We start from the raw sequence: 27,625 nt of genomic DNA, 5'->3' as shown, positions 1-27,625 counted from the left end.
CTAAACAAGTCCTGTGCGGTCAAGTTCATCACTGTAGATTAGAAAACTGTATTATAACAGGACCATATTCATAAGACCAACTACCAAAAAAACAAAAACAAATTCCTACTACATCAGTTTATTGGTTTATTGAATTACAGAAGCATTAACAGCATGTTGCTAAACAAAATCAGGAAAGAAAAGGAAAGTAAAAAAAAAAAAGTCAAGAGTCTTTGATGTGTTTTAAACACGTACGAATCTAAAAAATACTTATGTTCTATTTTTTTTTTTTTACAAACAAAACATAATATATTCTGGATCATTTTATTTGTGGAAAATGCATATGTTTGATTGAATCATAAATGTATACACTTTTTCATTTAGACAACATACTGATGGAAACCCAATATGGGTAAATTCATATGGGCATCAGCGTTAATACAACACAGCAACATAAGAAATACAGATTTTTCAGTGTTTTTATGGGTTGTTATTACAGTATTTCTAAAATCAAAATTAAGACCAAAAACTATGAACCGCAACCATAAATCCTTAGTTAAATAAAGTTTTTCAATATAACAAATCAATTGAAAAAGGGCCAATATTGTTAAGGATTCCAGCCTCAGTTTTTCCATGGCATCAAACGTTTCTATTCTTATCAATTAATATTAATTGAGATACATTACACTAAATTGATTTTTTTTTCACTGTTCTAATCAACATGTATTTGAAAAAAATACTTTGATTAGATTGTGACCAAGAGGAATATTAAACATTATAATAAAGGTGCTCTGTCCATAAAGGGTTTTATTCTTATTTATTTATTTTATTTATTTATATTTTCTCAAAATAATAAAATTTATGGCCCAAATAAGTAATCAAGACTCCAAATCCCAACAGCTGAAACAACTGCAAAGAAAACAGATAAGAACTGAAAGTCCAAAGTCCTGCAGAAAGCCCCAAACAGCAGAACATAAGCTGTGAAAAAAAACAATATAACTCCTCAAAATAAAAATGTAAAAATCATGATCTCATTTTTTTTTTTTTTTTTTTTAAGGTTCATTACCTTTATTTTTATTACTTGTAAACAGTTTAAAATATACTAGGATTTTAAATGTGTTCATTCACCATGCCCAACGGAAAATGAAATCTTAAGACTCAGTGCAGTTAAAGAAGGACAGGAGCACAGGGATTTAGTCTTTTTAACAGAGCATCATGGTTATTCAAACCACCTCAGCTATGTACCATTCAAATGACGACAGCCCAGTCACTCGTCAGGGCTGTCTTCATGATCAAATGCTGACCTGCTAATAAAGATGGTGGAGTTGTGAAGGGTGTGATGTATTCTCATCAGCATTGGGGTAAATCAGGCACATGCGACATTGTGCCTTGGAACTGTTATAGGATAGTGAAGATGAAGAGCTCAGGCGTCTGTGTTTCTGTCTCCGTTCTCCTGAGGCTGAAGCTGCTCTTTCTCTATGCTGTCATCCTGGGGCGGCCGTACACGTTTAAAGAAGCCCATCTGAGGAGGAGAGAAATCAACATGAAACCAGTCACCGATATCCATTGAAAATCGACTGTTCAAGCTATGAACATTTAAAAAACATAGAGACAGACATTTAATAAAATAAATAACTACTGAAAAGGTCATGGAAATGCAAGTAACAGTCATTCATTAGTGGCTAAAAATACATATTTAAAAAACTTAAATTAATGGTGATTTGATTACAGACAGGACTTAGCAACGCTGCTTCTGACATCCATAGTCCAAGTACCAATCAGGCTAATAATTTAACTCAAGTTTACAGCTGTTCACCTTATACATGACAAAGATGAGCAAAGCCAGGAGAAGAAGTCCAGCCAGGACAGCCAAAGCCACCACCCATCCTGGGACGGGCTGAGGGTTCTCTGAATTCCAGATCACCTTCAGAGAGGCCTGCAGGACAGAGATGTGAGATTATGTCGTGATCAGTGAAGACCGTTAAAAACATCATATATACGGCACACAAATTAGTTAGTTTCATTAGTTAGTAACAGTAGTTACACATGACCATTCCACTCACTTTCTGACTGAAAGAAAGTATATCGTGTTATGTCCCATTTATATTGATGATCATAGAAACTTACTGATGTCTTGCTGGTTGGGAGCTCAGAGTAGAGATTTTTATATGGCATCTCTACGACGCTGAAGGAGGCTGTGGATCGAACATTGTACGATTTGTTTTGACTTTCAGCCTAAAAGGAAAGAAAACCACTGCGGTGTTTTAAATGTATTGGTATTTGTGCTTTATTTAAGATCTTCAAGGCTGTTAGTCCAATGAATATGTTTTTACCTTGAGAAACGTGCTCACGGCGAGTCTGAAGTAAATAAAAAGAATAGCACTCTGGCCTTTCTCCAGCCGGCCGACCCAACACTTAATCTCCTGACACTCTGCATTCCCACAGTCCTGAGTGGATACACACAAACCATTGCATTTGCATTCATGCACACTGATGTAAAGGACAGTTCAATAAATGATTGATTACAATGATTTTTGAAGGATAGTGTGTTAGTGGAATGTTTTTTGTTAAAAAATTATGTAGGAAAAGTAATAGATTAATTTAGACAAGAGTGCACCCTCAAAAATCTACATTATAACAGGAGTTCTGTCCTTTGTTAAAAAAAGACTTCTTCGTCGCCTTTTTCTCCATCACATTTTAGAAATGATCAGAAATTATATATCAACTGAAAACTTAAAATCTCAAAATTCATCCTTTTAAACCCATTTTAAAATCAGAAATTGCATTACCATGTAAACGGTACATCAATATCATGTTACAAAATGTTTTCATTCATGAATTATAAAAATGTAAGTTTGGATCGTGCACCATAAAGTCTATGTTCAAAAATGTGAGTGACATTATTCAATTGCATTAATATTTCATAATGTTATGTTTCTTGTATTTTTCATTAAATAAATGCAGTCTTCGTGAGCATAAGAAACAGCATATATTATATAATTTCAGATTCGATATAAAACCGTTCTAAGCCCTTCACCATCTGCTGGTTTTCAAAAAGCTGTGAATATACCAGAAGCTCCAGGTTCTCCTCCTCTTGTTTGTCCTCCAGGTCTCTGCGGTGGATGTTGTGTCTGTTTCTCCCCTCAGCACTGCCTCCGCTGGCCGAGGTCTCATTTATGTCAAGAAATCTGGGATTCTAGGTGAAAGAAAAAGCTCAAGTTTATCCCTGCTGTATTAGATGAGCTCCTAAATACAAGCAAGTTGTGAACAAGTAAAGGTTTAACCAATCTTGGAACTAATTTGACTGCCAACACAAAATGTCACAACCGATCAGAACATGTTGTTTAACATACAGCTTTACACCGGTTATTAACAATGGTCTTGCATATAAATAAATCCTTTCATGATTCAGTTGCGGGATACATACAGTGACATTAAGAGGGTTGATCTCTCTGTTTGAGCTGCAATTCATGTTTCCGTCCACGTCAAACTTGGTGATGTAGAGCAGAGAGCCGTTGTTGAATCTGTAGGGCCACTGCACATCCAAAATGGCCTTACTGAAAGTACTGGGTCCTGTGTTCCTTAGCTAGGAAGATCAGTGATTGCAGCATTAAAATAAAGAATGATGCACTGCCAAAGTTTAATAAATGTATAATGCTTTTAAAGCATTTTCTACCTCATAGATGTGCTGTACAAGAGGTCCAATATCATCCTGTAGAACAGGACTCTCTTTTGGCTGCCAGTTGGCGATGGGTAAAAACACTTGATCTGGCGCAGACACCCTACACAGGACAGAGCAGATAAATACACACTCAAGACTGTGCCTAGTACAAGGCAATTAATGTACAAGTGTTTTTTCATCATTCAGGTTTTTATTAACATATCTATAGTGAATCATTTTTATTTTCTTAATACATAATCCTGGTCATATTGTGCAAGTCATTCTAAATAAAAAAAAGTTTCCCATATTTCAGTGTAATAACTTGTTGCAATTTGTTGAACAGAACTATGATTTAAATGACCATACCCTCTTAATCTCACTTTGGCCAGCACAGCAAGCTTTGTGACAACAGACACTAGATCGCTGGTATTGTTGAACTGATTTGAGCTGAAAGCAGAAGGGAATCATTAACATCTGTGTTGTTGTTTCAAAAACTGATACATTTCATTAATTTACAGATTAATTTACAGACTCCACTCTGTGTTTCAGAAATGCAGTATAAATCATTGAGATAAAGATCGGCAAAGACATGAGGGTGTGAAGAAAAACTGAGAGACAGGAAGCAAAGCAGGATGTTTTCACAGACACACAAAAAGAGCAGCTCCCTGTTAACACTAAAAATAAATAAATAACTGGCAGTCAGCATGAAACTGCAACATTAGAAGCAAATGCTGTCTGAAGTTTTACTGATTTCAATAAAAAGACAGGAAGTGAAAATATATGTTTAGAGTGTCTTTGCTTTCCATTTGTTCTAATGGCCCACCAAACTCCATTTAATTAACATTGCACAAGCAAATCTATCAACTAGATTATTGTAAATGCCAGCATTAATTAAAATACCTCTGTATCTGCAAGTCAAACTTGACTTCCGTATCCTGTTCAGAGAGCTGGTGCACGCTGAAGCGCAATCCTGCTAATATCTACACAAACACCGCAATGTTACAGAAAAATATTAAATGAAATAAAACAGCTAATTTATGTTACTGTGAGCGACATTAAAAAATAAAATGACTTTTGGTACAAATAAATATGCAGACTCTTCAGATTGTAACTTCAGAAAGTATGTTGGTCCACCTTAGTTCCTCCTTTCATTGGGTTCCCAAGATCACACACCACCACTCGGGTCTGATTCTCTCTCTTGAAGGCACAGGACAGTCTAGACAATGTCTGAAATACAGAAATAACAAAAGAGCACTCAACAAATCTTAAAAGACTTCACCACACACACACGCGCACATACACACACGCACACACGCGCACACACGCACACGCATGCACGCGCACACACACACACACACACACGCACACAGAACAGCATTTATTTGAAATATATACTACAGAAAGTGTCTTTACTGTCAGTTCTGATTAATTTAGTGCCCCTTGCTGAACACGATAATTATTTTCATCGACCCTCACACCTTTTAATTCTCAGTGCTCCCATTCAACAAAATGTGTGCTTCGAAGACACTACATGTGGCATTGCTATTGATAAACTGAAATAATTCCAACTTAATTGCACTAAATTATCTTAATGAGGCAATGCTTTCCAAACCAATTTGCAGCTTGTATTATTTTTAAAGCGCTTATAAATCTTACTTTAAGTGATCTAACTACTGTTCAAACTAAACCAAACAAACTAATTGTGATTAAACCTGGAACTTCTGTTAAATCAGCTTTTAATTCAACATTAGTGCACTTTATGAGGGGTTTATGGGTCCCTGCTCACCTCACTGTTACGCACGACGCCAATGAAATCTGCCTGAGATGGTAGGGTGACAGTAAGGTCAGCTTCATATGCCCCTTCTCCTTCATTCTCTGCTGTGACCTCTAGGGTCAGGGGGTTGTCATCACCTATGTAGATCTCTTTCTGGTCACTAGAGCACAAATCATCAGAGGCACAAAGTTAACCTCCAGCTCCACACCAGCAGACAATGTAGTGGAATTTAAGGCTCAAATGAACCAGTGACTCACCTCACAACAGACAGCTTCAAGTCTGGCTTGCAAATATTGTCTTCGCCACAATCCAGGAGTATGTGGGCCTGGAAAGTCACAAGCGATTATAGGGAATTCAAGTGAGTTTCTATTTTTATCCAGTGCTATTTAATGTGATCATGTGACACTGAAAACGGAATAACTGGCTGCTGAAAATTCAGCTTTGCCAAAACAGGAATAAATTACATTTTAACATGTATCAAAACAGAAAACAGTTCTTTTGAATTGTAATAATATTTCACAAAATACTGTTATTTACTATATTTTTATTTCACAAATACGGCCTGGGTGAGCATAAGAGAATTCTTTAAAAAAAAAAAAAAAAAAAAAAAAAAAAAACCTTAGCAACCCCAAACTTTTGAAAAGTACTGTAAATGTAGCGCCCCTGTAACCAGACGTCTAGTGTGGGTAACAGCTGTACCTGCTTAGTGACATTTGTAGGTGCAGACTGGTCAAGGATGGGCAACAGGCCGGTCTTATCTGCTGCTGTTTTGAAATCCAAGCTGTACTCCATAAAAACAGAAATGGGTGTGATCTTGTCCCTGAATTCTGAGTCATCCTGTTAAGAGAGAGAGAGGCAGAGAGTGGATGGAGAGAGAAACTGGGCCTCTACTTCAATGAGCTCAAGCCTGGGGAATTTCAGTCCAGCTTACAAGCTCTACAACATGCTCTTTTATGTCCAAGAAAGAGAGCTTTGGCTTTCCAGGTCAAATCCTTCTTTAGCTTTGTAACACACTGTTCCTTTTTGAAAATAAGATAACTGCATATTCCAGTGCCAAACACCTGGGCTATCTGCCACTACAGCTTTAGGCATATAGCAAACACATATTTGATGACATAAAAGCATCAGCACTTCTTCAGTTGGCCAAATAAAGCAAAACTACACTAAACTTTTCACAGCCCAGTAGTCCTGGCATAACCGGCAGAGGTGAATGAGCCACACAGGGATTCTGTGTGTTCCTGTATCTCAGCATTACATTAGGAACACCTAATGCTTGATTTCCTATCAGATATATACATTGCAAGCACTGCAAAATGCTTTGGATAAAAACATCTTTAGATGCATAAATGTGCATGGACTTGCTCACTATTAAAAAAGCCTGAAGCTCCTCGCAGGCTTGTCCCTGGCTGTTGGAGACGGTCATGTTCTTTGAATAATGAGGCATCTTGTTATGGAGGAACAGGACACGTTTGATGGCTCCCTTGTGTTTGAGGCGGTCAAGGGTCAAATCCACTTGGAAATCTGTGAATGAAAGGGTTTTCCAGGTCACTTTTTCATTTCAATTATAATGGAGTGAAACACTTCAAGAGACTAAAACATTATATTTAAAGGCAGAGTGCACCCATTCCAAACCTGTATGACTTACTTTCTTCTTCATAATACACTACAGACTTACATTGCATGACAAAAACCTCTTCTTTTATGTTCTACTGAAGTAAGCAAGCTATTTTGGTTTGGAGCAACATGAGGATGAGTACATTTATGGGTAAAATATCACCCACACTAACACATTAACAACATTTATTCAGTATTCTGAAATTTGTCTGCATAGTCATAGTGAGGTAAACAAAGTAGGACTGAACTAGTGACTATATCTATTATAGCAATCCCACATCCTGTGTATAAGCACAGAAAAGCACTGAAACTCATTTCTCATACACTGTGGGGTTTACATAGACATCATAAAGGCAAAGTCATAAAAATCACAGGTTTAAAGGAATGCTGTCGTGGAATACAAAAATGATAAAGTTTTTAAATAGTTTGCAATGTTTTACGATGAAAAGTCTATTATGCTCACCAAGGTTACATCTATTTGATTAAACATATATATATATAAAAAAAAATGATCTTGTAAAATATTATTACAATTAAAAATAACCATTTTCTATTTCAATATATTTTAAAACATAATTTATTCCTGAAATGTGGAAGCTGAATTTTCGCATGATTACTCCAGTCTTGTCACAAAATCCTTCAGAAAACAATCTAATATGCAGATTTGCTGCTCAAGAAACATTTCTTACTATTACAATATTATAATGTTAAAAACAGCTTTTGCATAAACTGCTTTTTAAAAATATATATTTGTATATATATATATATATATATATATATATATATAGATATAGATATAGATATAGATATATATATATATATATATAGATATGGATATATATATATATATATATATATATATATATATATATATATATATATATATATATATATATATATATATATATATATATATATATATATTTGTATATATATATATATATTTTTTTTTTTTTATGTGTGTGTGTGTGTGTTTGTGTGTGTGTGTGTATTTTTTTAATTCTTTGATGAACGGATGTTCAAAAAAAAATCCATTTTCAAACAGAAATCTTTTCAACAACATGTTGTCACGGTCTCTTTTGATAAATTTAATAAAAAAAAAAAAAAAAAAACTTTTGAACAGTAGTATTTAACTATACACCCATTGCATGTTCTACTCAAAACAAAACAACTAAACTGACACACAGTTAATGCATTTCAGATCACGGCAGATTCATTTATGACAGGAGTTGCACAATACACACATCTGCATCTTAAGCTTGCATAACAGCAGCCATTAGTTCAACTACAGCGTAGGAGAACTTCAAAGCGCACAGAGAAATAATGAATTGGAATCATGGTCTGTGGTCTGTGAACAGTGGGCTGTGGGTCTGCTAGTCATTACACCCCAGACTGTGAGATCCATGTGAAAGCTTTGTGAGCACCGGACGCTGGGCTTTTAACGGCTCTGTCCCGTATGTCCGGCTCCAAACACACTGATGCCTCGTTGAGCTCTAGTTTTCCCCTGCAGCAGTGCTCATAACACACACTGCAACAGCAGGACTCCGTTTACAGCCACCATGTGCTTCTACTACATGCAATAATAGGTTCCTGAATATTTCACATTTCAATAAATTGCATATATAAAGAAACAAGTACTTACGAAGAGAAGATGGCGCTCCTTTACCATTTGCCTTCAGACAGTATTTCACAGTGAAGCTTAGGGAAAGAATTGAGTAGAACTACCATTATTTTCATGATATGCTCAGTGCACAATAGTCAAGTATTTTAAAGATATTACTGATGATGAACCAAATGTACGCTAATTTCTATTTAAGAAAATCACTTCTTTAAACAGCTATTTCTAAACAGACTGTGATACGTTACTGCATTCTTGCACAAACAACTGTGTTTTAACAGAAGCAGAATGTTACAAAATAATAATAGCGACCCTCAAATAATCTGAATGTGGATTTAAAAAACTGAGAAAAATAGTTTAATAATATTTTAGGGATATTCACAGTATATTTGTTCGGATTTTACTGGGCATATAAGATGCAACAAAGTGATTACTGCAATGATTTAATGCACTTTTTATTTGGACTTTATGTTTCTACCATTACATGTCGCAACTTATATGCAAAATATACCAAACAATGGGTGTTTGGTTTAAAATGTTTGATTAAAAAAAAAAAGACCCTTGACTCACCATGATACAGTGGTCGTTGTTCCAGGCAGGGTGCAGCTCTTGTCTTCAGGGTTTAGGATTTGTGGGCTTATATCCAATGTGGTGTTCACACTGATGACCGGACGAGCCCTAGAAACACAAAACAAGCAGGTATCTTATAGATTGTAGGCATTCAATGGAAAAAATTTACAATCATTTTATTTTAGTTTTACATGACCATTTTAGTTTAGTTTTAAATGACTTCCTGACCTTTAGAATATGTAAATGACCTCTTTTATGATTAGTTAAGCTCATTGCATATAAAAACTCCTCCCTAATTCACAAATTCAATAATAAAATGCTATATCCATTATCCAAGATGTAGAATACTAAAAAGGAGTGATTTTTGCAGCTTAGTAACCATTAATGGTCTTGATAGACTGGGAAGATAGCTTCACATTGTACAACTAAACTTTTGAAAGCTGTTTTTCAATACCCAGCGCTTATTGCACAATTATGACAAGCTAACTGTACATTATGGCTTCTACAGTACGAGTACAATACAATGTAAATCTAAGCCTGGTGGTCTTCCATGTACAAAAATAGATGATGGCAAATGTTCCACTGTGATTTTCTTTTAATGCAGACTGTAACTGCTTTCACTACTTGTACATAAAACAAATTCAATGCTGCTGAATTAAATGAAACCACCTTTAATGGCCCTGATCATAAAACTCATGTGAGGCCCAAATGCATGTGTGACTTCAAAGTGAAGCATAGGCATACTGTACCTGTAAAGAACAGCTTTGTCAGCTCCAAACACCCCAACAATCAGGTCTATAAGAGCAGAGAGTTTGAGAGAAAAATAATGATTGGTGGTCGAAGTGTGGGAGAGGAAGTAGCATTGAAATGAAGTGAAGTGTAATAAGTTAATTGCAAAAGTGTGAATGTGTAAAGGACTGAGGGCTGAAATCTAACCGGGGTATCCATTCTGATCAACATCTGTGCCTCCGTTCATGGCGTAACCAAAACTAGAAGGCATAGAAACAGAAGCCCATGTTCCTTCCAGAACTTGAGAGGCCACAGGATTGGGCCCTGTGGGACACCCGTTATGAATGTACACTAGGCCGCGGTGGAATTGCCCACCATATGGGGCAGCAATTGCCACATCTGAGAAAAAACAAACAAATGGATTAAATATAAAACCATTTTGTTTATTGAGTAAATGCCATGGCCAGTACTGTGTTTTTATCTGCAAGTATAGCCATTGCTCTAAAAAACCTTATGAGTCATGATTACTGTTGCACAATGAGACAAGGAAGATATTGACAACATCAGACCATGACCACAAGTGATATTTATGGACTGTCTCGGAAGCTAGTTTGGGCTCTTAAAAGAACAGCACAGGAATTCAGAGAATACATAAAAGTCAAAATAGTACCATTATATCCATCCATGTTGAGGTCTCCCAGGCTGCAGATTGAGCTTCCATATCGAGCGTAGATCTGAGACCCGGTGAGTTTGATGACATTGTTGAAGGTGAATCCACCTTTGCCTAGGTAGACATAGACTTGACCCACCTCTTTCAGCTTCCCATCTGAGCCACGGTCCATGAACAGAGGAGCCCCCACCAACAAATCCATCTTCCTGAAGGGCGAAATAAAAGGTTTATTCTAAGTGAAAAGATCAGCATATCAATATTAGCATATCACTCTTACAATCCAGCATAAACCAGCTGGAAGATTCTGTTAAATAAATGTCAACTTTGAAAGCGATCATAAAAAAGTGAACAGAACAGGCCTTCCTGAACAAAAATGGTCAACATGTTCAGGCACCGAGATATTTGTCGGGAAAACGTAGGGAACTTTATCCTCACTGTTGCATAATGTCCACATCTCAGCTCATTTTTTTAAAATAATGCCAGTGAATGCTCTCAAAATGTTGTGCATTTACAGTATTTAGGCTAGGTTTATTTGGCCCATGAGTCATAAAAAAGGATTCCTAAGATGAATATAATTTAAAGCAGTGGTTCTCAAGTGGTTTCTAAAAAACATTAAATTAAATTATATTAAAATGCCCCAAAACTCTAATAAAAAAACAATTTTTGTTGAACAAAATTGACTCCCTTATTGAATAAATCACATGACCCCTATTCAGTCAGTCACATTCATACAGTTGGACCAATCAATTAAAGACTTTCGAGGCAGGAAAAAAGCCCTCAAAGCAGTTGCAAATGGTATGAGTCAGTGCTAGGAAGAGAACAAGAATGGTTTGTTCACTTAAAATATTAATTCATAAGCACTTCTTCATTCAAGAGCCACTAACAGCTCCTTATAGTGATTCTGGCCTTAGAGACACCACTACACAAAGTTATAGTAAGTGTATTATAGAGCTCAAGCTGCTCTGTAGGTGATGATACACGATGAAACTGTTTGAGAAATGCTGCTGTTAACAGGCAACCAGGTGAGAAAGCATGGCCCATGACCAATCTAAAGTATCTAGATAGAAATGTGTTGCCCATTCTCAAAGGGAAGGTGCAACATTGCTCAAAAAAGTTGTCTCATGTATAATCACATTAATTTCTAATTGACTTACTGCTTGTAAGTGTTGTTTACATTCAAATGAGCCTCAACATTCTATGTCAGTCACAGCAGCTTTAGTTGATATTTAAAATTGAGTTGATATTTGAAATCAACACAACTGTCCCTGAAGCCTTGAAGCCTGATCACACGCTACAAGCCTTCAACTCTACAGTTTGGTGAGTTTCATCAATTTGTCAAGTCTGTAAAGTGTTTCTCTAGGCATCTTCATGGAGCAGCGTCGCCCCAGAAGAAGCAGGGCCCTTCCCACACACCTGAAGGGATTCTCGGTGGAGGGCGTCTCCTCCATTCAAGAGGCCTGTGAGCTTTCACAACAGACAGCTGTTATCAGGTTAGATCACACATACAGCTGCATCTCTGCCAAAGCTCCCAGACCCAACAGGTTAGAAGAGCGTTATCTGAAGAACGCTGCTGTCCTTCCTGACATCCGTCCAGCAGCCTCAGTCTCTTCAGTGGACGTGTGTCAGCAGGAAGAGCCCATCTCCATCCACGGCTGCAGCGTACAGAGCTACCAGGACATTTACCGCTCTGTGGAGCCCATGATGGAGACACGCTGTGGTCGACGGCGCCGCTACAGCCTTGAGCTGGGGCTGAAGATCAAGCAGCGTCTGTGGGAGACACTCAACTGCCCTTCACTGCTGGAGACAGAGCAGCCAGATGGACGTGTCCTCGTCACTGAGAGCTTCACCCCCAGCAGATGCTTCGCTCCACGAATCCACGTGGACATCAGTGAAGAGCCTCTGCCCGAGGAACCCCGAAGAAAGAAGCCCAGACACTGAGTCATCACAGCGTCACATGGAGCGTCACACAGCCGGACCGGCGTATGTAAATACTGTACATAGTCATAGAGTAAGTTTTAAACACTTTTCTGCATGTTTGTTCAGATGTTTTGGTGACTGTCATTGAGTTGATTTGTGGTCCTCTGTTGTTCTAATAGGCTTTTAGTGCTTTGCTATGTGGTTGTCGGGATGTTTTAGGTGATTTGTGTTTCCCAAGGTTTTCTGAACGGTTGTTTGTGTTGCGTTGTTGTTGCTGGACTCCTCGGTTTGGTTTTTCATGCGTCGCTAATGTGGTTGTTAGGATGTTTTGAGTTGCTGGTTGACATGCGGTTGTCTTAAACGGTTGAGTAGGGTAGATTAGGGTCCCTCACATGGTTTGCAGCTTGACGTGCTGTGAGGGCTTGTGTGCATCAGTGATGCTGAGAGCTACACCACTGGTACTTCACAACTACTGGAAGGGTCACCCATAGTGGACAGGTCTCAGCTGAGATGCCAGACGAAGACAAACCTGATTCAGGACAGCAGCAGATTGACCTGATGTTCCTGGCAGAAGATCAGTCTTGCAGTAACAGCAACAACATCAGAACAACAAACCCCAGGTAAGAAAGTCCGTCTACTTCCATATCTTCCCAAGAAAATTCAACAGATAGTTGGTGCTAGTAATAGAGGGACTGGGAAAGAGCTGATTATATTATATTATATTAATTATATTAACAAATTACAGACAATACAACAATGTATAACATCACAGTAATATGACTTTTTAAATCTTGAACTTAAAACAGATGTTCTGTAAGGCCCTTATTTGTGTATTAATAATCAAAATGTACATTAAGTTGCTCTGCAAAACTTCACAGGCAAATTCCATTAAGTTTTAATAGGAATCCGTGGGATTAGGAGGTTTGCGTGAGGGTGAAGCTGGTCATGTAAATTTGCCATGCTGACCATGAGAAAGCTGCTTGGTTTGGGATTGACATGTGCGAGCAGTGCCCTGTACCTCACTACACTATTAATAGACAGAGTGAACTTATTAGAAATAATTAGAAGCTCAGAACTATACTAACTATTTTTAGTGGGTTTCTGAAGAGATTGTGTTGTTGAATACAACTACTAATTTTATTCAAGTTAGTAATAATTTTTCTAAGCTTAATTTATCTTTTCTAAGCTTAATTTATCTTTGATTAATAGTCTTTATGCATCAAGACAGAAGGCAAGACATAATGGGGTCGTCACCCAACACGTGTTTTGAAAACTGGGTTTTGGGAATTTTTTTTCACAGATTCACAAACTTTCAGTTTATGGGCAAACAGTTGAAACTGGTGTTCCACAGAAGAAAGTTATGCAGGTTTAAACAACATTAGGGTGAGTAAATACACAGTTTACATTTTTGACTAAAGTATCCTTTTAAGTCTGTGAGCCGGATTTCCTGAAGGCCAGTTTAAAGAGTGATCTGCTTTTGATTCCCAAATACTGAATTCCCAAAATGAGAAAAAACATCCAACAGAGTGTGAGTGTAAATCATCGCTTACCTGTCATTATTGATGTCAACAGCTGCTACAGAATGACCAAAGTAAGCAGCCATCTAAGGTGGACAGAGAGAGAGAGAGAGAGAGAGAGAGAGAGAGAGAGAGACTTAATTGAAGGTGATTAGATGACTAAACTTGAGCTTTAGACTCAATACGTTTTTAAGACAAACAAAAACAGTAAAAAGTACATCAAGAGTCAAGATTCAGTTTGAGCTTTTTTACTCATACATCTCTGTTAAGCTTGTGTTAACTTAAGCTTGATTAACTGTTGATGATTCAGAACTGAAGCAATCGCAATCAGACAAAAACACACGCCTGCTGACTCCACACCTCATCCTCTTTCGCTCTGGTGTGTTGGCGACACTGCTGTCAATAGCTTCCAGATGTGGGAGTGGATTTGGGACATGAACTCTCCGCTCGTAAACAAATGTTAAACATAACTGGGCCATGACCACAAGCATGGGGATGTCATGTGACCTGCAGGCTGCTCACAGGCAAGACTGCTCATATATGCTTTTATCCTGCCATATAAAACACAGCACAAAGTCTTAACAGAATAATAAGAGGTGTAAACATTTTTGTAACACTCACCTGTGTGCCTGTGAAATTATACATAGACTCCATGTTTCTCCCATTGAAAATGTTGACCTAATAAGACAAAACCAAGACAGAGATTCATGCAAGCTGTTTCAAGCCGGGTTGCATCATTTTAAATGGGTTCTCATCAGATTCCTGACCAAAAATAGTATGAAACTCACATAACCAAGAGCCTTCTCCCCTCTAGGAACTCCTGTGACGTAATCTAGGGAGGCAGGAAGAATTAGAAATCAGTTGGACACAACAATAGCCAGGTTTCCATCCAAAGTTGCGAATTTAACTTATGCAAAAAATTGGAATATCGCACAAAACATTTGCAAACAAGCAGCGTTTCCATCCAATGAGTAAAAAAGTGGTCACTTCCTTATAAACTGGCACTATACAACACTAAGAAAAGAAGGAGAAGCTACTGAATTATAATAATTTTTTTATATAATAAATTACTTGCACCTCTGAATGAGCAGACGAAACACAATGAATGTGCTTTTTGCTTTCAGAGCTGGATGCTGCTATTTGGAAAGCAGTCGTTTAACAATTCTGGGAGGCAATCACTTGATGACAGACTTTGCTCAGGCGTTTCCGTATGACCATATAACAACACTTCATATGCTGTGGAATAAGATCAGTCTGCTGGTTAGTCAGCATTTACCGTCCCATAGCGCAAAGTCACATGACATTTTAATGCACTTGGAGGAATTTATTTGCAAAACACATTTCCATCTCCTATTATTCAAGTTAACCCTTTTTTGCACAAGTCAAAAATCACCCCAATCAAGCGTAAAAACTTTTTTGCGAATTAAGTAATTTTTAATTGAAATGTAGCATTTCCATCTCTCTATTATGATGCAATATTTTAAAATGAGCATTAAAAGCAGGGTGATGGAAACCCAGCTAATGCTTTCATTCAGCAGAGATGCTTTCTAATCTCAATTGAGAAAAAAAAAACAGATCTAAAGAATTCCCACGATGCACTACTGTAGTTTGCAATTCTATAGTGGTGTTTTTTTTTTTTTTTTGAGCAGATCAGTAAAGGTCAGCCACCCATAACTTGTCAATCATTCAAACATTTGGAGTCTATAGGATTTTATGTTTTTTTTTATTTTTTTTATCTGCATTTATTTTATTTAAAATACAATAATATTGTGAAATATTACCAATTAAAATAACTTTTTCTATTCAAATCTATTATAAAAGGTATTTTATTCCTCTGATTCATAGCTGATTTTTTTTTTCTTCAGTCTTCATTGTCACATGATCCTTCAGAAACAATTATAATATATCTGGTTCTCAAGAGAAAGCTATTACTATTATAATTAAATTTAAATTAAATGTATGCATTTAGCAGACGCTTTTATCCAAAGCGACTTACAGTGCATTCAGGCTATCAATTTTTTCCTATCATGTAACTTTTACCTATCATGTGTTCCCAGGGAATCGAACCCCCAACCTTTCACTTGATAGTGCAATGCTCTACTAATTGAGCTACAGGAACACTAATTAATCCTAAACTACTGATCATTTCCAAAAAAAAACATATCAAAATTATTAAATATCTTACCATCTTCCCCATCATCGTTAAAATCACCAATGGCCACAGAGTAACCTGAAACCGAATCGAAGGATGAAATAAACATCTGCATTGCTCTAGCGATTGTATAATTTTGTACATTCTTATCAGCTCAAAACACCCACACATTGAATACATGCAGTGCCCTCCATACGTTTTGGAACATAAAGACAAATTTGCTTTCTCTGCTGTGGTCAAGACATTTGCAAATATGATTAAAAGCTGAATGTGTGACAAAACTACAGAATGTTGCACTTTATTATTAGGTCTTTTGACACACATGTTTTACCAAATAAAAAGGACAGCTCTTTTAGAGTTCACTATTTGATACGAGCATAAGTGTTGGAACAGTTGAATTTAAGGCAGATGTAAAAGATTAAAGCTAATAATTAGTTGCAGATCCCTTGCATGCAATCAGAGCAGTGAGTCTGAAACCCATAGACATCAGCGGACTCTTGGTCTTATGCTTTGAAATACTTTTCTCCAGCCTTTAATGCAGCCAATTCCAACTGTTGCTTGTTTTGGGGAGTTTCAGTATTTAGTCTCCTTTTCAGCTGGTGAAATTAATGTTCAATCGGATATAAATCTGGAGATTTATTTGGGCAATCTAAGACTTTACATTTCTTTGCCCTGATAAAAGTCCTTGACTGAACTGGCAGGGTGTTTTGGGTCATTGTCCTGATCCAATATGAAGTGCTTTCTATTGTGTTTGGTGGCATTTTCTTGAATATTGGTAGCCAAGATGATGCTACTGCCATCATACATCAAGTCATCATTAAAATGAAGAGGTCCTGCTCTAGAGACAGACATGCATGCCCATGCCATGACTCCACCTCCACCAAGCTTTACAGATGAGGCTGTATGTTTAGGATCATTAGCAGGTCCCTTTTTTCTCTCCACACTTTTGCTTTCCAATCACTTAAATAAAGGTTCATCTTTGTCTCATCGGTCCATCAACTCCAAAACTCTACTGACTCACATTTGTGAAGAATCTTGCATATCTATTTTTGGTGCTGATCAGAGGTTTGCATCTTGCTGTGTAGATTCTGTAATTCGGTGTCAAATTCTCCTGCGGGCTGTAGATTGACAGAGCATCTCCCAAACTTTCTGGAGGTTGTTGGTGATTTTACAGGCATGTATTTTAGGGTTTATTTTCACAGCTTTTATGATTTGTCTGTCATCAACTACTGTTGTTTTTCTCAACCAATCAGATCATCATTGGTTGCTGATGTTGCCGGTAGTTTCCAAACTCTTGATTTCTCCATGCCCTTTGTTTTTTTCTATAGTTCTAATTGACATCCTCTTTTTTTTTAGCATCCAAATTGCTTGCTTATCTTTCAGAGTCGGCTTCCCCGTCCTCTTCCTGTTATTTGTGTCATCGTCAAATGCAAGACTTAGAATGCAGAAGCAATGGACAAAACTGATAAGACACATTCCCTGCTTTTAATATCTGAAGGATTAATGCAACAGGACACAGCTGAACACTTAGAAAGACCTCTGAGGCAACTGCTCCAATACTTATGCTCACATCAGATAAGGAGATGAAACTACTTCTTCTTAGCTGGTAAAACATCTTTGTGTTGAATCACCCAATAATAAAATGTGGCATTCTGTAGTTTTGTCTTATATTCATATTTGATCATATTTACAGATTTCTTGACTCCACAGCAAACAGAACAATTTTGTCTTTACTGTTCCAACACTTATGGAGGGCACTGTATGTAACTCAATATTACACTGAGCTCTCCTGCTCATTTCCAGGTAACAGTGCAACACCACACAACCAAATTACAGCTTTAAGAGACAACAAAACAAAATACGCAAACAGGCTTACCCAAATAACTGTCATCATACTCAGCCCTGGCTGACTTGGTTGATAACTGGTTACTGTAAGGAGTAAAAAACTCCTTATTGTATTTGCTGATGACCTCGGTGATGTCATCTGAGATCAGCTGACCTAGAAAGAGAAAAAACTGTTATAAACAAATATGAAACACGCATATGAAATGAAGTGTGCAGGTAACAGAGATTTCTTCAACTTGCATGTAAAGGGACAAACCAGAAAGATGCAGTGTCAATGTATGCAGACATGTACACGTTACAAGTAAAAACATGCTTAACAAAAAGTATTCTAAACAGTCAGTCCCTTAGTTGTTCTTATGGTCTTTAATCTTAACTAGACTAATCTAGACTAGTCTCGACATCACTGTTAGGGAGTAAATTAAATGTTGTGATGCTACCATCTTCCTTTTTCAGTATAGTGTAACAGGAGCTTAGTTTTTTTTTTTTTTAAACAGTGTAGCTTTTTCAGCAGCAAGCTATTTTTTTTTACAAGAAGAGATTTAACAAAACAGAGCAAGCTGATGCAGTGATCAAACACACTCCCTTCAAATGTTCTCTTACTTAAGTCTAACTTATTTCAGCAGCTCCTTCAGTCTGTTCATTTAAATGTACCACTAGACAAGCTGTTAACATTTCAGAAATAAATACAAATAAGTTCATTTAATTAATTTGAGCAATCAGTAAAGTTCCCAGACATCCCTCACTTTTCGTAAATAAAAAAAAAAATCATTTAGTTAATGAGGCTTAACAATGATGTAGGAATTCATTAACAAATGGAAACACCCCAAAATCAAGACTGATTTCAAGTCTATCCAAGGTTAGGTTAAGCCACTTTGACATTTCAATGAATCAATTCTTTCAGTCTGTTCATTTAAATGTGCTGCTAAAAATGACTAATCAGTGCAATTCCCAATTGTCCCTCAGATCTGTCCCCTTTCTGTAGCAAAATAATTAATTTAATGAGAAATAAATCGATTTAAAATTGTGAACGGGTCAAAATAAGGACTTCGAAACCAACCAAGGTTTCCTTCAGTTACAATCAATCACATTCACTTTTCTGAAAGCATTTTTCTCTCAGCAGGGTGTATAATTATCATACCACCAGGAAAGAGAGACTCCGCAGAAAAACTAAACTAAACACCGTTTAAAAAAAGGGCTATTAGAAAGCTTTTAAACTGAAACTTTAAACTGATCACTGCAGGTCATGAATTTCATGAAGAATGCGTTAAGACATTAAATGCCTTTTCTGGGCACGGTTCCTACCATGACCCAGCCCTATGAGGTCATAACAGAGCTGCATTTCATTAAACAACCATCTCAACATCACGCAACGCAACACAAAGAAATTCAACCAAACATCAGGCGCATCTTCACTGAAGGAGACAACATATAATTCAGCATTATTTATTGACTCAAAAACATAGCTCCCTCTCCCTCGAGCAACACTTCTCTGACAGGCGGGGGCAAAGACACATTCACAAATTTAAACACACTGCCAATGTTGTGCATACATTCACTGGCTTGTTTTGTGTGAAGGCTGTATCTGAAGACACAGCACACATTCTCTGAATCACAAAAAATCCTGAAAGAGCACATTGTTGTGTCCCTTTTTCCAATTATGCTTTTCAGTGTCAAATTCACAGAGGGATAATAAAATAAATCGGTTTACCTTGCCAGTAAAAGCTTCCTGGTCCTCCAATAACAACCCGATTCTTCTGAAGGAGACATAAAAACACGTTTTGGTACATTTAGAACAAGTCTGGGCAAGAATAGGCAATAACATCAATATATGAGTCCAAGACGAAACTGCACCAAATTTTATATACATAAAAAGCATATTAACACAAATATCTACATAAATGTATCAAATAACTTTTGTAAAAAAATGTATTGTCAAAATATGGGTGAAATTATGTTCCATCATCTTTCAGCATAACAGATTGTTACGAGTGGGGCGGGGCCGAGAGATGTGGGAACGAGCGAGGCCGGTAGAGTGATTGGGAAATCCGCGACACCTGCGCCCCACCGCCGGTCTCGAGTCCCACTATCGTCACTCCAGTTTTATATCCTTCCATCTCTTCTGTGGGACTCGAGACCGGCGGTGGGGCGCAGGTGTCGCCGATTTCCCAATCACTCTACCGGCCTCGCTCGTTCCCACATCTCTCGGCCCCGCCCCACTCGTCACACAGATATACTTATGTAAAAATGAATCGACATACTTATTCTAACCCGTTTTTATTACAATATATAAAAGTAAAGGTGATCATACTAAATGTTTATTATATTTTAAGTGATTAAAAACGTGTTGACAAATGGGTAAAACCTGGTGTGAAGGACAGTGGCAAGGATTGGTAAAGATTTAAATTTACAATGATTTTGTTTTTGGGGGCTTCATTATAATCCATAAACCCAGTGTTTTAATGTCATCTAGTGACCCTTGTTCTAAATATCACTGACAAGATTATTTTTTTATAAACTATTGTTATAAACTGAAAGACATTGTATCTATAAGTATCTAAATAACTAAACCAATAAAGATAGAGCACACTCAATAAGTAAAAAATTTCATAAACATTTTTTTTTTTTTTTTTACATTTTGATGTAATAAAAACGAGGCATAACATGTCCTTATGTTTTTGATCAGATTTCTGTGAAACGTATAATACCTTCACAAAGTCAGCACTGAAACCTGCTTGACAAAATCCTTGCCCCTCAGGTGAGTTTGAGCCTGATGGAAAAAAAAAAATATTCACAACAAGCAGAAGTCATTTTAAAGAAGTCTCAACTTGAAGGAAATGTTAGAAAATTGAAGGCAAACAGATAACTGGCACATTGTCAGGTGAGAACTTATTAAAGACATGTTTTGAAAACCATGGAGATGATATACAAGTATGATGTCCCATGAATCTTAGTTAGGAATTTCTATAAGAGTCTACAAGTTATGACCCAATAAGGGCATGAGCAGCCAGAGGTATAGAGCTGTGATCGTGTACATACTAGAGCGGCAAGGTGAATATTCCACAATGTTATTGCCTTTCTTCAGGAAACATGTCCCGACAGGCTCTCTCTCTGAGAATCCATACGTGCTCCACTGGTAAAGAGGAGCACACGCCTGAAGAAAAACAAAAAGGTATGTGCAGATCAGTACATAAGTAGCAATCATCTTCTTTCTGTAAATCAGTTGTGCCGAGTACCGTCTCAAACCCAGTTCTTCTAAACTGCATGTCAGAAAATATCTGCTGACATATATTTTTGCAACTTACTTAAAAACTAATTTATTTTTTGTGCCATATCAGCACTGAAAGACAACATTAAAGTATTATAAAATAAAAGTGGCAACAGTTTCTTACAATGTTACAATAAAGACTAAATAATTCTAATTTGACATGCTGACTTTAATCTAGGAATTCAGACTGCTTTGCTACTAAAATATGTTTACTGTCTCCAAAGCACAAATGTGATCTGTTGCAGAAGAATGTTTTTGAGCTGTGTACAATCTCATTTCAGAGCAACTTCCACACCCTTAACAGACAGACTCACCAGAATATGGTCCCCAATGGAACGCACAGTGGCCCCAAACCATTGATTTGACTTAAACTCCATTTGCTGTCCATTGGAATTCTTCCTGTCATCTGTGATAGGAACGACAGGTCAAGGGAGAATGGGAAAGGAGGAGATATAAAGGGAAGGAAACATTAGGTTAGTTAATTTGATTCATCAGACTGTCATCATTTCCTTTGTAGTGGACTGCACTGCTCTTCCCATCACTAAAATCTCATAGTAAAAATCATAATCAAATTAACATAATATAAATGAGCACACAAGTAATGGATGATTTGTAGAACATGGAGAATTAAAGTTTTTTTTCAGAGCTTCTGCAAAAAAAAAAGTCAGTGATTTGTTCATTCAAATGTTGTTCTGACATCATTCTAATCATCAAATAATTTTTAAGTTCTATAATATTTGCTCTAGGAATCAAAATTAATGCATCTGCAAACATTACCTACAGTACTTTGCAGTTGAAGGTTTTTCCTAGTACTGCGGTGATCCATAACACACACACACACACACACACACGCAAGCCAACCAGATATTCCCTCCCTGCGGCCTTGGTTCATCTCAGCCAAAGTCTCAGCCTCAGGACGTCCCAGCTGCTTATCTGTCTGTGCTACTAAGCTGGGAATTTCCCAGTGTCTCTCATGGTCAACACAGTCATAACAGCTGGTCAACAACACTCAGGCTTTACTAGAATTAAGCACTTAATTATTGCCAAACAACATAAAAGGGGAGTTGATGGTACAGAGGCTCATGGAAATACAGTTGTGTAACCATGCTGTAACAGCTCAGCATCAGTGTTGTATACACAGTGTTTCCCCATCTCATCCTTCTGACATTTTCTAATCTAGACGTTCCAGCTCCTCAAACAGTCAGCACAGGAAAAATGAGTGTCACGTCATTCACAGTAAAAACATGTCAGGGGGAAACAGTTTTGGCAGTTACTTAACAGAAGAAGGTTTACGCTTCTTTCATGCAATAGTGGTTGTTAAGTAACAAATATAAACACTACTCCACTGCAGTAAGTGTATGGGGAAAAAAATATATGTATGTGTGTATATATATATATATAATTTTTTTTTTTTCGTGCACTTACTGCACGGGGAAAAAAAACATACATACATATATATATATATAAGTATCTTGAAAGTCCGTGGAAAATATGCTGGCTCCAAAAAGTTTTCAGACACTTAAAGAACAGTTCACCCAAAAATGAGAATAGATATTTATAGCTTGGCAATCAACTAATTATTAGTTAACAGCAATTCAAAATAACGAAAGAAAGAAAGAAAGAAAGAAAGAAAGAAAGAAAGAAAGAAAGAAAGAAAGAAAGAAAGAAAGAAAGAAAGACAAAGTATTTATTAAATAACTGCACTTTAAAAGTTATTTTTCAAAGTTTTCAAAAATTATTGCAGTAGGTTTTACAAGAAAAAAAAAGTTTTTAGTTTTTCTTCTTCAAAACTTCATACCATTTCTTCGTTTGTAAAAATAAATAAATTAATTAATGAATTAATAAATAAATAATTGTTCCTCCAATAATTTGTTTAAGGGTTAAGGGAATACGGAAAAGTGCACAGAGAGGAGTAGTTCAGTTGTTGGTGAGAACTCTAAGCTACTGAGTTAATCCAACAGATTTCTTTGTCTGGTACTTCCTCTTCTAGCAATCCAGGCCAGACTAGTCTATAAACATCACTGAATGCCAATGAGTCCTGGCAAAAAAAAAAAAAAAAAAAATTGGCTGGTGCCAATGTAAGGCTGAACTAAGTGCTATAATTGTGAAGAAATTTTTTATCTGCAAACTAGTTAGTAGGCCAGCACATAAATTTTGTGAATGACCCAAAAAAATAAAATAAATTGCTGGTCATTGCAAAGCTCCCTCTACTATTAATTACTGCCCACCTACTGAAAATATTTAGAGCAAAGCTGATATATATGACCCACTAAATCTATAGCACTTGCATATCTTTGCACTCTTGTTGATTTTGATCACTTGACTAATTGTAAATCATTCAAAAGTCACAGGCTACTCAGAAGGTCCTTTAATAAGTCTGACCAACCCAACCTCTTCCACTAGGCATGCAATAAGAAACAACAGACAGACAGAAAAAGCTTTAAATAATGCGTGGTGAAGCAATGACTACACTGATGGATGAAAAGAGCTGCATCTTACCAGTGCTATCAAACTCAATCTGGGTGCATGAGCCACTTTTGTGCCAGGGACAGCTGAAGACAGCACCCCTCTCAGTGACTGTTGATGGGGTTTGATCAGATGTGTTTGCCCTGGGTGCACCAACTAGTATGTTTAATCTGAAATCACAGGGTTAAATGTGTTTTAATGCTCTGGTACACACACTAAAACACAATGATATTTAAAAATGCTTTTGTAAAGACACTAAAACACAATAATATAGCATATACCATCTTAAATTGATAAATCGAACATTTATAATGTAATACTATCAATTAGGGCTGCACGATTAATCAAATGTGATTGTCATGTGCATTGTGTTAGTATTTTGATGATAATAATAGTTATTATCATAAAAATATAAACCTAAACAATAATACTTATTATAATGTTGATTATTATATTAATTATACATATGGTTAATAAGTTAAATATTGCTATTTTACTTCACATAATTTAGATTTTTATATTTTTAGATTAAATTAATATAATAATAATTAATAATAATTAAATAATAACTAATTGTAATTATATATATATATATATATATATATATATATATATATATATATATATATATAAAAAATTATTATTATTATTTGTGTGTGTGTGTGTTATCAACAACATAAAAAATATTAAAGCTGCAAGCAGCCTTTCTGGGGCCAAGCCCTTATTGCTCTTTGGCTTTTAAGGTTTTTTCAAGCAACTTTTTCAGCACTTTTTACAGAACAGATAGATTCAGAATTACAGATAAGGTGAAATCAGAAGGTCTGATGAGAACGAACGCAGAATGAAGTTACAAAAACACACTTATTTTTGATCCCATTTTAAGAAACTTTAGTACAGCTCTTAACCATGTAATAAAGGAATTGAAATGACAACTTTATACCCAATTTTAAACTTTTCCCATACAGGTTTCGAACCCACAACCTCACAGGTTCAGAACCAACGCCTTAGCTAAGTGCGCCACATTAGTTGACACACAATTTACATGGCACAGAAGAGAGGTCAAGGTGTGAGAATGATCTCTCACAAGCCCGAAATAGCATTTTAGCCAGATTAGCATGCTACGCTAAAAAATGCTAACATTGTCAAAGTTAACCAGATTGCTCAAGAGACCCATTAGAGTGAATAGAAAAGTGTTAGCATTTTAGTTAATTAGCATGCTAAGCTAATTAGCATAAATCAACAAACACAGGCACGGTCAACTTCGGAGCTGTACATCTCTGGAATGGGAACGAATATCAAAAATCTGTTCGGTCATTTCTGTCAGGCCCGTTCTGAAGTTCATCTGATAAAACTTTTAACAAAATTGAACAAGATTTCAGGGAGGAGTTGCGAAAAAACTGTATTTCATTCCATTCAATATGGCGGACAGACGCCATGTTGGAAAATGACAATTGAGACATCCTCAGAATCGGCATAACCAAAGGAATAAAATGACATAAAAATAACAAAAATTTATCAACATTTACAGTAGTTATAAGGGGTTTTGCAAGAATCGTTATATCTCTTGAACACTAGGTGGCGCTGTCTTCCAACTTCCGGGGTACTTCCAGCACATGTACATTGATGATGCCTATAGATTTTTGTGAAGATTTGTACAGTAGTTCAAAAGTTATAGCAATTTTTGACAAATTTCAAAATGGCGGACGGGTGGTCCAGGTGGTCTTGACAAAATTGACATCCACAGATTCGAAATGATCTACAGAAACCATAGACATCAAGATCATAATTTTCTGATGAATTGTTCAGAAGTTATAAGCCAAAAAGTGCATTTTTGGTATCTCAACACCCATAGGTGGCGCTGTTCCCAAATTTGGCATGGACCCCCAGATTATGGTGTAGATGAAGTGTACCAAGTTTGGTTTCGATTGATCAAAGTTTGGCTGAGATACAGCATCTCAACCGATTTGAGGTCAACCTCAGTAAGTTCACAGCATCATAACTTTTTTTTCATTAGTGTTCAAAAAATTCTGTTAAGTCAATTCTGTGCAGCTCAGTCCAAAGATTTTATGTGCTAAATTTCAGAAGAATTGGACCAATTTTGAAGGAGGAGTATTGTTTAGACTGATTACTGTACTTTTCAAAATGGCTGCTACTGTAATGGGCGGAGTCTTAATGTACGGTGTGGAATGGAATCTCCATAAAGAGACAAAATAGATGTACTAAGTTTTATTTTAATAGAATTAGTGGTTCAACAGTTATTAACGTTTGAATGTTGAATTTTTGGACTGCTGGTGGCGCTATAGAGTTTGGCCTAGAGACCCCAAAGTTGGTCAGATCACTTATAATGACCAGTTATACAAGTGTGCCAAATTTCATCATTTTCCCATGTTTCCTTCATAGGGCTGCCATAGACTCCCATTAGACGAGAAGAAGAAGAAGAAGAAGAATAATAATAATAATAATAAAACATACAGATACAATAGGGGCTACAGCCCTCTGGGCTTGGCCCCTAATTATGTCAAGGCCAAACTAGTGTAATGAAAGAAATGCAGTGGGTTAGTGAGTTGATGAAAAACTAGTGTTTAATTAAATCATAAAAATGTAAAATTAAAATGAATATTTCATTTTAAAACAATTCAAAATAAAACGACTGAAACTAAAAATATAAATATTTTATTTGCTTCACATAACAGTCCTACTTTTACTACAACTTCCCAAAGTTTAAAACAATTTCACAACAAATTTTTCAACAGTGTTACATTTGTTAATAAAGTATATTTCAGAACAGCCAAGCATATTTAAGCAAAAATGCAGCAGGCACGTATGATATCCAAACAAGTTTACCGACAGTTTACAAATACAACTACATCTATACTCACTGTTTGTTGTCAGGATTGAAAAAAGCCACAGAAAATCCAAAGTAACTTCCAGGAGGTCCAGCAAAAACTGTTGGTTTGTTACTATCCAGATTAAAAGAAAGTGCTTGTTGGAAGTAGAAAAGAGCCACTAGAGCCCAAATCCAGCAGCAGATGATTTGTTTACCCATGTTTTGTATCTCTGAAGGTATGAGAGCAGATGGAGATCGCGGTGTTAGTGGGTGGACGTCTGGATCAGCAGCACGTATGATCTCCACTGACTCCGCACTCCATAACAACACAAACCCCTCGACACTCACACGAACATCCAGCCGAGATGTCCGTTACATTACCGCAGGCGGGCCGCTGCAATAAAACGCATCCGTTTCCAGCCTAACCTGTAAAATTGAAGCCAAAATCTAAAAGTAGGACAGAGGACTGATGTAGTCCTGCTGGGATGGAGCCGGGGGTTTGTCCCACTGTACAGGAAATGAAAATAACCCAGCCTGCTGTGACGTCACGGGAAACTTCCGCAGCTTTTACCAGCGGGCATCCCCTGAATGACTTAAATGGGCATTAGTGAACTGGTGAACACTTTAAATGATCCCAGACAAAAATAATTCGTTGTTTAATTAAAGCCTTTTGAGTTATGTAGAACTATTGAAACAGCGCCACCTTGTGTTAAGAAAGGCACATAAGATTTAATCTGCATTTAGTTCAGTCAATAATAAACAAAAAAGTGGATTTGTTTATTTAGACTTAAATTTCACGTAATGTACTGAATATAATTGAAGTCAAATAAATAAAATATATCTGCCATTGCATATTACAAAATTAAAAAATAACCGAGCCACGTTATCTACAAGGTAGAAGGCAGTTGGAGGAAATTAGGGGTGCTCCGATCACGATCGGCCGATCATTAATGCGCATCTCGTCACTAAAGCCGGTTTTCTAATCAGCGGTTAATTCCATCAGGTGCGTGATTTCACATAG

General features: G+C 36.7%; 1 protein-coding gene across 3 annotated transcripts; it reads right to left on the bottom strand.

Moving 5' to 3' along the window:
• Window positions 1-113: 113 nt before the first annotated feature.
• LOC128019659 (integrin alpha-V) lies at window positions 114-27,121 on the bottom strand. 3 transcript variants are annotated; one of them, XM_052605762.1, is made up of 31 exons: window positions 26,953-27,121; window positions 26,657-26,834; window positions 23,811-23,947; window positions 21,626-21,717; window positions 21,083-21,197; window positions 20,752-20,813; window positions 19,755-19,800; window positions 18,078-18,200; window positions 16,235-16,279; window positions 14,838-14,881; window positions 14,671-14,727; window positions 14,083-14,135; window positions 10,616-10,821; window positions 10,153-10,344; window positions 9,966-10,011; window positions 9,217-9,324; window positions 8,671-8,726; window positions 6,781-6,935; window positions 6,114-6,251; window positions 5,672-5,739; window positions 5,427-5,574; window positions 4,775-4,867; window positions 4,541-4,620; window positions 4,007-4,087; window positions 3,656-3,761; window positions 3,407-3,565; window positions 3,050-3,175; window positions 2,313-2,426; window positions 2,107-2,214; window positions 1,796-1,915; window positions 114-1,501 (listed from the first exon to the last, which is right to left on the bottom strand). In XM_052605762.1, exons 2-31 carry the CDS (start codon window positions 26,821-26,823, stop codon window positions 1,403-1,405), a joined length of 3,144 nt encoding a protein of 1,047 aa, XP_052461722.1. In that variant the 5' UTR covers window positions 26,824-26,834; window positions 26,953-27,121; the 3' UTR covers window positions 114-1,402. The 3 variants fall into 3 exon arrangements, with proteins under 3 accessions (XP_052461722.1, XP_052461721.1, XP_052461723.1); XM_052605761.1 differs by having other exon boundaries at window positions 26,657-27,120; XM_052605763.1 differs by having other exon boundaries at window positions 19,755-19,797; window positions 26,657-27,120.
• Between the last annotated feature and the right edge of the window lie 504 nt (window positions 27,122-27,625).

This window comes from Carassius gibelio, chromosome A9, assembly GCF_023724105.1.
Source record: "Carassius gibelio isolate Cgi1373 ecotype wild population from Czech Republic chromosome A9, carGib1.2-hapl.c, whole genome shotgun sequence".
In the NCBI taxonomy this organism is placed as follows: domain Eukaryota; kingdom Metazoa; phylum Chordata; class Actinopteri; order Cypriniformes; family Cyprinidae; genus Carassius; species Carassius gibelio.
The sequence above is the reverse complement of the archived record's forward strand: the minus strand, read 5'-3'. Positions and strand labels throughout refer to the sequence as shown.